The sequence below is a fragment of the Aegilops tauschii genome, chromosome 3 (genome assembly GCF_002575655.3).
Source record: "Aegilops tauschii subsp. strangulata cultivar AL8/78 chromosome 3, Aet v6.0, whole genome shotgun sequence".
In the NCBI taxonomy this organism is placed as follows: domain Eukaryota; kingdom Viridiplantae; phylum Streptophyta; class Magnoliopsida; order Poales; family Poaceae; genus Aegilops; species Aegilops tauschii.
In genome coordinates, this window is record NC_053037.3 from 523,007,399 (window position 1) to 523,017,978 (window position 10,580).

General features: G+C 53.3%; 1 protein-coding gene across 2 annotated transcripts; it reads right to left on the reverse strand.

The window, feature by feature from the left end:
* Positions 1-1,672: 1,672 nt before the first annotated feature.
* Positions 1,673-6,362, reverse strand: LOC120976908 (uncharacterized). Of its 2 annotated transcripts, XM_045235083.1 has the most exons (8): positions 6,146-6,362; positions 5,963-6,066; positions 5,226-5,308; positions 4,830-4,888; positions 4,618-4,696; positions 3,922-4,300; positions 2,081-3,813; positions 1,673-1,970 (listed from the first exon to the last, which is right to left on the reverse strand). In XM_045235083.1, the coding sequence occupies exons 6-7, from the start codon at positions 4,298-4,300 to the stop codon at positions 2,783-2,785; spliced, it is 1,410 nt and encodes a 469-aa protein (XP_045091018.1). In that variant the 5' UTR covers positions 4,618-4,696; positions 4,830-4,888; positions 5,226-5,308; positions 5,963-6,066; positions 6,146-6,362; the 3' UTR covers positions 1,673-1,970; positions 2,081-2,782. The 2 variants fall into 2 exon arrangements, with proteins under 2 accessions (XP_045091018.1, XP_040260504.1); XM_040404570.2 differs by lacking the exons at positions 4,618-4,696; positions 4,830-4,888; positions 5,226-5,308; positions 5,963-6,066; positions 6,146-6,362 and having other exon boundaries at positions 3,922-4,604.
* Positions 6,363-10,580: the final 4,218 nt, after the last annotated feature.

The window sequence follows — 10,580 nt, forward strand, 5'->3', positions numbered from 1 at the left end:
TCTTTGATCAACGAGCTAGTCAAGTAGAGGCATACTAGTGACACTCTGTTTGTCTATGTATTCACACATGTGTCAACTTTCCGGTTAATACAATTCTAGCATGAATAATAAACATTTATCATGATATAAGGAAATAAATAATAACTTTATTATTGCCTCTAGGGCATATTTCCTTCAGCGGCCGCTGATGCCGGACGGGGCGGCGGACGAGGCAGGGGCCGCGGACGCCGGACGGGGCGGCGGACGAGGCTGTGGCCGCTCGGACGAGACAGCGGCCTGCTGAAGGAGCAGCAGACCGGGCCGGAGAAGCAGCGGCCAAATGGCCGGACGGCCGGAGACGAGCATGCTAGGGGCGAGGGGCACGGAGTTGCAGCGTGCGGGAGGAAGGGGCTAGCCTAGCATCTGATACCACGTTGGATAATGAGCAACTGACTTTATTGAGAGGGCCAAAGGCCATTACATATATATGTGTGGCAAAGTGCAGGAAACCCCTTATACAATGGGGATATAACAAAAAGAGACTACACATCTAACACCCGAGTCATCAGCAACAACCGGTCGCTGCTGTCACCACGGTCGCCAAGCCCCCGCCGGCGTCCATGCTGATTTACCTCAAACGCGGCTAGGCGTCCCACCGACTCTGCCACGGTCAAGGATGAGAGATCACCCCGTTGCTCAATGGTGTGATATCCGAGTACCGCTCAGGGACAGCGCTAAACAAGTGCTCGATCACAGCTTCATCTGAGATTTGCGCAGTGGTGCAGTCCGCGATCTGCAACATCACATTCTGGTGCAAAGAGATCAACGCTAACATACAGGGAAGACGAATTGCTCAAATACACTTCCAGGTTAGGCATATTCAGTAACTGGCTAAATTATGTCATGGAAAGTGTCCGATATTTAACAGCCAAATTTGTTAACAGCGCGACAAAACTGTAAGCATAGCCTTTGTTTCAGTTATCAGACACCTCACACCTGTAGGTAGGATGGTTGATTGGGTGAAAAACTGCAAGGACAGTACACTCAAACGTTTGTGATACATACAGATAATAATAATTCAGAAAAAGGAAGCAGCCCAAATAAGAGTTTTCCTCGGCTAGCCATGTTATATGTAAGGTACTGCTTTGGTTACTTGTTTCTCTTTGCAAGCCTAAGTGCTTAACTGAAGTTAGTTCAGGCTATAGTAAGTCTTTGCTTCAGCTACGTATCATAGGATGGCATCAGTACACTTCACAGTATTAATCAAGGAGTTTCAGTTTGCTGGTAAAGCTTAATTGTTGCTAGGCATCTGAGAAGCTTAATTTAATTGTTGCACATAATAAATATGAAGTGGTATTTACTATATTTTAACACAGTACAAAATTCAGAAGGGGAGGAAATTCAGAAGTGTAAGTGCCTTGCGTAAACAGGACATCGAACCGGCTGCCAAAGCAAGATACTTGTTCGGTTTAATTTAGTTGGTTGACACAATGAGAGAAGAGAAGGGAAGCAACGCTGCGCGCCAGACAGTGGGTGGGGTGTCTGGAGGCATGCGTGGATACCTGGAACTTACGCCGGGCACCAGGCACCAGAGCCCTCCTGTCTGACGCCTCGCGTACTTCAACTCCACGCACAACAGGTGCAGCAGCAGAATTCTAAACACTAAACACCTAGAATAACTGGCACACACAGCTGCTGCAAAGGACGCAGTTTTCATAATACCACAACATGCAGTCATCAAACAGCTAGAAAAAAAACAGAAAATGCAAAAAACAAAGCATTCGTTCTTCCCGTAGTGCTTCAGGTTTTACACGCTGGCCACGTTTGGCTGGATATCATCACAGCAAACAGTGTAATACAAAGGCCCAACCATTGAATGAATAGATGCACTACTACTCTTCCGTGATGGCGCCCTTGCCGCTGACGTGCTAGTAGGTACCACTGGATGCCGCACCACCCTCCAGTTGGCCCTTGACGCTGGTGCACTTTGTCTGTTTCAGCACAAGCAATGGTCATTTCAGGACAATATAAACATGAATACATGATCATCAGGACAATGCAAAACTTCTCTACCAAAAGTAACAGCAATGTACTTCCATACCTTCGTCTTTATTACTCGAGCTTCTTCCTGCTTCTGACACGCTCAACCAGTTGCCCCGCCAAGCCCTGTAGCTCTGGGTCTCCGGGGTTGACCACCCAGTGACTGAAGAACGTAAGCGCGTTCACTTCAGTTGATGTCCTTCTCCTCAACTTCTGCTCGAGCGTGGAGACCTCAGCAGCGGGCAGCTCCGCATGCACCATCCACCACGAGTAGTCGTCTTCCTCGCTGCCTTTACCTTCAGCCATTAGGAGTAAACCTCGGGACTCGTGGAGGATGTCTTGAACATTACAGAGATGATGTAGAGGAGCAGCTATCAAGCAGCAGTGCACCATCTCACACACCCTCGGATTGGTTTGAAGTACCGCCTCACAGCATGCCTGCTCCACCGTCCTTGCTATCTCCTCACCATGTGTCATGTCCATGCACTGTCCATCAAATGCATATGGCTCAATGATAAAGCCTAAACCCCACAGGGCCTCACCACAAAGCGGGCCTGAGCTCGTCGCTCGCTGAAAACCAAGAATAATGCTTCTCCATACTGCTGCAGCATACTCGTCAATGCCACTGTCGGTGTTTTCACCCAAGAAACCTAACCTTCTCGACACATCATGAGATGCAGGCACAAGTTTTCCTTTGCACGGTGGATCTTGTGTATCATGATGAGATGCGGCCACTGTTGGTGGCTTGTCGAAGGTCACACCACTACTTGAAGCAAGCAGCACATTCGGGCCACCAAATGCACACATGTGCTGCATGTAGCCACTCAAAAGTTTTGCGGTAACCCAGCAGCTTCCTTCTCATCGCCTGATTGAAAACAGCTTGCACTTGCCAAAGCAAGCCAGGCAAGGTCTTGCGGTACCTCAGCAGCTTTCTTCTCATCAGCTTGGAAGCAGCTTGCACTTCCCTCCCAACGGCACAAAGCATCTGTCTCCTCTTCTTGGTTGCAACCTCACAGTCTGACAGACTTGCTTCTCCAACCACTTCATGCTCCTCCAAAGTCTCACTCAAAGTGTCCGGCAGCCTTATTACTTTGACTCTCACAGCAAAAGACTTGTCTGGCACAAAGCTTTCAACAAAGCGATTCCGGCCCTTCAAGCCCTCCATCAGACAGATGCCTTCTCCTTGGATGGTCTCCCGGAGCGCCACTGGCTCCTCCACCTCCTGCACGAGCGCCACTGGCTCCTCCACCTCCTGCACGATAGCTTGGTTCTTCTTTTTTCGATATAGAGGCTCAACCTTCAATCGTAAGTGTGATGTCAGGTCTCTCTTGATAACCCTAACCCATTCTGGTGGGTTTGCACCATAGCAAGCTACTGATCCAGTACCCCACTGATCCATCCTTATTATGAGATGTTTGTCGAGTGGCGCTTCAATGATGTTCAGAGGGTCGGTTGTATTAGCAATCACTGAGGACTCGATCTCCGGGAACCGAACACACTCAGATTTAATGGCATACAGCGCCACAGAAGGTTGGAGCTCGGAATCTTGGTCGTCTGCCACCAGATTCCCAGCATCACGAAGCTTGTCATTGGCTTTTCCAAAAGCATTATAGAAGAATGGCTGAAACTTGCCTCCACTTAAAGAGAGGTAGCTGCCGGACCAGCTGAGGAAATGGATTCCGTCTTTGACAGTGTGTCTCCTTCCTTTTCTTGAAGTGATGGTCTTTGTTTTGAAAGCCACCTGTGTACTTGGCGGTAAAGCCACATCAAGCTCTTTCATTAGGTACCAAATGGCTGCAAAAAAGTAAACACAACATATATCGGTTATTCTACATTTGATATCCAAGGATCACTGGGTAAGTCACAACAGAAGTACTTTATTTAGCACAGAATTTTTTTTACCTCCCACGTTCCATCCTTTTAAGTAAAGATCCTTCAGACCATACAGAAGGGTAACAACCTCCTTCTTAGGATCATCCAGCAGCAGGCGTACCAAAAATGCACCACCTGCTGCCGTGTACACCCTTCCATTAACCTTGGTCGGCTTTTGCTCGCCTTTAGGCAGTCCCTTGTTCTCGTTATTCGCCTCCTTCTCTAGGAGAGCTATGATAGCATCCATCAACTTGCTGTGACTTTCTTCGTAATACTCTGGGCGAAGATCGAGATCGAATGAAACATAATCCTTTTCAGATTCATGCCACTCTGTGTTGTTGGTGTGCTTTGTTTCATTGCTTGCGCCCTTTGCCTTGGCCTTGGCCTTGGTCTTGGTCATGCGAGCCATCTGCAGTCAATAATTACTGGCCGTTAATAAAAAATAAATAATGCAATAGTCAGGAATGCCATGACTTATAAGGCTATAAGAACTGTATGACTACAAAATACAAGATCCATCGACAAGCTCAAAGGAGAACAATATAAATGAAGGTGATCGAAATGGGCACTTGGACAGAATGGATAATTAAGCAATGTCACCGTTGTGGAAATAGGCACGGAGAGGTTCTAGTTGGCTCGCAACAGAAATTGATTTCTGAATCCAGCGAAACACTAGCAAGCAAGCAAGCTGTGACCAAAAAAAAAAGAAATGGGGAGGGTGCTCACCTGAGAGAGCCGCTGGTGGCAAAGGCAAAGGCGTGGGGAGGCAGGGGGCGGTGGAGCAAAGGAAGGATAACCCACAGATCTGAAATGATGTAATGCATTTCCAATTTTCATCAACTGCAGGAACAGTCTATGGAAATCATGGTGCAGAGAAAAGCGCAGAAAAAAGTTAACATACTCAGACTTAAGCAGAAACCTGGCATATATGTGCATACCTTCCTTGTCTTTTTGCTGTGTCACAAATAGCACGCCTTCAGTCTTCACCTTAGGTTTACTGGAGGTACAAGATCAGTCAATATAAAATAACCATGATAACTTCTTATCAGGAATTGGTGCACATGTCCAGCATTACACGTATATAGTTTCACATTAAGGCACAGAAAAGGCAGCAGGAAAAAGAAGTGGAACAAAGGAAGGTGACCCCTCATAAAAAAAACACAACCGACCACCGCATTTAAGCAAAAAATAATAGAGTTGATAGCACAGAGTGTAGGCAGACGCATCGAAGGGCCGATAAATAATCATCATTACATCGAGGCCACTCAATTAAGCACTAGAATATAACACAGAACAGTACACAAGATACTTGAGATGAACTAGATAGTTCATACCTCTCTTATCCGTGTTGGTTCGGGATGGGTCGATGTGTCTCTGCCCGTTGCCGCGTGGGAACAACAAATCTTCAGCACGAAACCTAAAAGTTCCCATCAAAGATAGACGTTAAAACGAATCGACATTACTAACAGAGATATTGAAGCAGATACATATGTCATCTTTTGAATTCATGTTTGGGCGTGCTTTCCCAGCTGGAGTACATGTACATGCAATGGTCGCTCACTGTTCCAATTCATGTTCTGCATTTATCAACTCAATTCCAGTTACCAAACGAGCTAGCCAGCCTTCAGAAATTTCCCGGGTGTGGTGGTTATCACATAGTACTTGTTATGGTCATTATCAGACACTCCTCTTTATAAAATTAAGTGGCCATTCATGCCCCTCTCCTTTTACTACCTACGTAAATAGACTAGACCATGGCAGCGACAGTAAACAGACCACGACAACAACAGTCATAGCAAATTGACCAAATAACAATAGCAAGACTCCATTCCTCACAAAACAAACCAGACTTTCAGGTTCACCATATGCATCATGCAATAAAGTTTGTACAATTTAATAATAGCCTTATGCCTGCATGCATGGCACCTCCAAATGAAGGACACAAGCGACCACAGCACTGCAGTGAAAAATAACAGAACTAAATTGAATAGCAAGCAACCAGGCCAGTCAATTAGAACGAATAGAGCATAGCAGGAAACAACAGTCTTCAGATGAGCTGAAAAGTTTATACCTCTTTCTTCTAGGGGTTGGGTTGGGTTGGCTCTGGACTCTGGTCGTCCCACTGCGCTGAAGGATCTCCACCCGTCGCCGCCTGGAACAACTCTTCACCGCTGCCTGCAAGGCCCCCATCAAAGCGAGAGGTCAAACCCAATCCGACATTGCCGACAAGAGCTAGGGTAGGGTTTTGGGTAACCTCGGCCGCGGCTCCTCCCTGGCCGCCGCCGCCGCGTAGATCCGTCGGGGCCGCGTACCGACGTCCAATGCCCAGATCCGACGCGTGCTAACGGCGGTGGGGTCGACAGATGAAGGGGGGAGGAGGAGGGGGCGGAGTTGCCGTGGTTATGGTCGGGTTTTGGTGCGCGAACGAGAGGGAAATGGGGTGGCTTTGAGGGGAAGACAGTAGGAGCGGGGTGGAATGGAGGCGGGGGCGAAAGGGGAGGAGGGTGGTCGGAGGTTGACACGGCGAGCCGGGTCCGGGCCTGGCTAGAGTCAAACCAATTTCTTTTGGGACGAGCCCAAATTATTTTGTGTGGAGTATTAATATTACACTTGTTCTTTCTTTCCGGTTCGAAGAGCTCATCTCAAATAATTTAAATTTCCATTATATTAGGCTCATTTTGAGTCCAATTGAGTTAAAGTGCTTTGAGTCCCATGCCACATTTAATTCATAAAGATGAGAGAGGGCGAATTAGTGGTCATGTATGCATCTTATTCTACGTGCACCATTCTTGAAGGCGTCGTCGCGGCTCCCTTCTTGAAGGCGTCGTCGCGGCTCCCTTCTCGAAGGCTCTCATTGTCCGTCGTGTTGCTCCGGAGGAAACTCTGATCCTCGGATCGGGCGGTGGTGGTGTTCCGGTGTCGTAACCTTCCTGAAGGCGCCGCCTTGGAGCCCACGGTTCGTCGTAGGTGGCTTCATCTCCTCGCGGTGGCGTTAGTGTTAGAGATATATTTAGGATACTTGTATTTGGTAGTCTAGGATTTGTAATCCGTCTCCTACCTTATCTCCAGGAGAGGCGTCTTGCCCTCCAAGTCTTGTACTCAATATATACTCGCCCTCGAGGCTCAATAATACATCCATCATATTCCGCAACAATCCCTTTCTCTTCCTTCTAACATGGTATCAGCCTAACCGATCCAAACCCTAGCCGCGCCGTCGCTTCCGCTCCGCGCCGCCCCCGGGGCGGTCGGTCTCCATGATCGCCGCCGGGGGCCGCGCCGCCCGTAACTAGGATTCGTCCGCCGGCCGTGTTGGCCGGCTGCCCTAGAGAGTCTTTTTCCTGATCCTTTGATCCGGGTTTTCTCTCTCTCGCCGGTCGCTTTAATCGGCGTCTTCTTTTTGGTTTTCCGATCTATTCTTGATCGGTTTGCGTCGCCCACCGCCGCCGTCGACCCCGAGCGCCTCTACTCCGACCCTGGCGCGACTAGCCGGCCTCTCCTCCGACCCGGCGGCCGCGTGCGCCGAGACGGCCCGTCAGGGCTAGCCACCGTCCGCGCGTCGGTCCGCCCGTCGCCCTGCGCCGGCCGTCACCGCCCTGCTTGACCGGGACACCTGCATCGCCCCGACCCGACGGCCTCACGCCATGCGACGGCCAATCATAGCTGTCGCTCGCGCGCCGGCCCGCCCATCGATCCACATCACCCGACTCCGCCGCGTCTGCACGGCGGCCCGGCGGTCTACCTCGCCGGCCTCGTCCTCAGCTGCGTCGGGACGGCTGCGTCAGGCTCGTCGGCTGCCTCAACTTGGGCGTCGCTGCTCCGTTGGTCGCTCGGGCCTCGCTGCCCGGGCGCCGGCGTTGCTTTGGCAGCCCGGGTGCCGGTGCTGACATGCTCGTCCGCACGACGTCCCATGCCGTCCATCGTCGCCGGCTTCATCTCGGACTCCGCCGCCACCACGCCTCCACCGAGCGGCGTCCCCGACCTCGCGCGCGATCGGCTTGATCACCCGCTCGCCGCTGCGATCCGCCTCCTCTACGCCGCGCGACCGACCTGGCCCGTCGGTTACGCACGCCTCCGCAGGTCCCGTGAAGATCGTCCCCGAGTTCAGCGCGCCTCTCCACCGATCAAGCATCGGGCTGCCGCTGCGTCGCCCCGTGGTTCTCCTCGCGGCTGCATCGACTCGTGCGTCGCCGCTGCGTCGCCCCTTCGGGCCATAGTGTCGCGATACGCGGTCCCCGCCGCCGCCCCGAGGCCGTTCCCGCGGTTGCACCGACTCGCGATCCGCCGTTGTGTCGCCCCTTCGGGCCACAGCGTCGTGGCCGCGGTCCCCGCCGCCGCCCAGAGGTCTTCCCGCCGTCGCCCCGATCCGCCTGCCGCCGCTGTGTCGCCCCTTCGGGCCGTAGCGCCGCGGCCCGCGGTCCGCTCCGCCGTCACCGTGCGTCGACCACCCGTGGTATGCGCCGCGCCGTCTTCCTTGGCGCGGGAACGCCACCGTCCGCACCGGTCTTCGTCACGCTGTCAGGGTTCTTCGCCTACTTCGAGCATCGCCGCCGCACTCCTAACCTAGCCGCCGCCGCTCTTCTTTGGCCGCCGCCGCGGCTACCTCCGTAGCTGTCGCCGCCGCCCGTCCACCCCACTTCGTCTTCGTCCAGCACCAGCTCGTCGCCGTCATCTACCCCGACCGCTTCATCTACTCCGACAACCGCGGGCGACATTGGCCCCGCGCCGATTGGCGCCGCAACCGTCGTCAAGTCCTTCTCTGCTGGCCTCTCCGACCTCTTCGACATGTCGTACAGCTCGTGCAGGTCCCAGTCTACGCATGCCCGGTGCTGGCAACACCGCCGCGTGCCTTCGTCCACGACGTGTCCCCGGGCCTGGCAAGCCTGGTGCGGCGCTTCGTCAACTTCGTCTTCGACCGTCTACGCATGCCCGGTGCTGGCAACACCGACGCGTGCCTTCGTCTACGATGTGTCCCCGGGGTTGGCAAACCCGGTGCGACGCGTCGTCAACACCATTCTCCTTCCTGGCGCATCACTTCTTCGACACCACTGCGCCCATGACTAACTCGGCGCCTCCTTGCGCCTGCGGCTCCACGGCGACTCCCTCGACACCGGCTACCCTGACTCGACATCGACCACGGCGTTCTTCGCACGGCTACCTCGACCACGGCTACACCACCCTACGCTCTCGGCTACATCGACATCGGCACAAAGGGCTATCATCCGCTTGAGCAACTCGTCGGCTTCCTCTACAGTCAACGCGTCCGCGACGCGACCGCTAGGACTGCGGGGGGATGTCAGTCCGTCGGCTGCTATTCTCTCCAGTCTGACCACCCGCGACGCTCCTGTTGTTCGCAACGCTACCGCTACGACTGCGGGGGGATGTTAGAGATATATTTGGGATACTTGTATTTGGTAGTCTAGGATTTGTAATCCGTCTCCTACCTTATCTCCAGGAGAGGCGTCTTGCCCTCCAAGTCTTGTACTCAATATATACTCGCCCTCGAGGCTCAATAATACATCCATCATATTCCGCAACAATCCCTCTCTCTTCCTTCTAACAGTTAGTGCTAGGGGTGGTGTTGCTGCGCTCAACGCCTATGTATCCTGTCTTGGGTGTGTACGTGTGTCGTGGTGGCGTGCATTTGTATTGGGTTGTTGATGATCATTGCTTTATATATAAATCGGGGCGAAAGCCTTTTTCGGTACATGCACCATGAGTGTTGCCGGGCAAAGCCTATGTGGGGTGGCGGCGGCGGCGGATCTCCTCGGCCAAAGTTCGCGATCGCAGCGGCGGTACTCTCTCCGGCCGTTCAGAGGCAGTGACGTGGGGTGGCGGTGACGGCCAGGATCGGCGAGCTTGCGACGGCGGCAGTGGTTGGGCCTGATCTAGACTCAGATGGGTTCAGACGGGCCGTGACCCAGGCTGCAGTACCTATTGCGTCTCATCGACTCCGATGATGGCACGCGGGCTCCTAGATTCGTCCCTCAGCACAAGGAAGCCGGGGGCTCCGGCCCCAGGCGTGGCCGTGGTGGCCTCCTCCTTCGCCGGAGGTGGTCGGCCGACTGGTTGTGGCAGATCCCTGGATCCCACGGCTAGTCCCGACAGCGAGTTGGGGAGGCGATGGTTGCAATGGTGAAAACTGAGCTCCGACTACGGTTATGTCAGGCCATGGCGGTGTCTACGCGTCGTTGCCTTGTTGAAGGCATCGCCATTGCAGCCACCTTCTACCCTCTCACACTGCTTCGGGGGAAACCCTAGATCCGGGTATCCCGGATCGGATGATGGCGGCGCACTCGGTGTCGCCTCCCTCGTGAGGGCATTGTTTTGGAGCAGTTGCTGGATGGAGGACGCAAGGAGTGGAGCGGTGTGCATCTACCGCGTCGAAGACGGTGAGATTCGGTGGTGTGGCACAGTGGGGTCTTGGTGACGGACGCGTGATGATGGACTCACGCAGAGAGGTGGCGTTGTCTGGCGTCGTGGTGGCGTCAATGGCAGGCCTGGCAAGTTCAACGCGTGGGTACCTGCTCTGAAGATGGATCAGTGGAAGACGGCTTCTGCAGTGTGCGCATGCGGTGATCACTGAGAGTGCGTCGGACCGGTGTGTTCCCCAGACCCGACAATGCGGCTTGGTTAGGGCCTTCGGCTTTGTATGTTGGTCTTTGGTGTCAGGCGTGGGTATGCGGCTCAAA

What these genes read in the sequence shown, in the direction of transcription:
- LOC120976908 (XM_045235083.1), bottom strand. Translation starts at nt 4,300, where the DNA reads ATGGCTCGCATGACCAAGACCAAGGCCAAGGCCAAGGCAAAGGGCGCA. An exon ending in AAAAGGATGGAACGTGGGAG is followed by an intron (nt 3,814 to 3,921) that starts GTAAAAAAAATT and finishes ACTTTTTTGCAG; the next exon opens with CCATTTGGTACCTAATGAAA.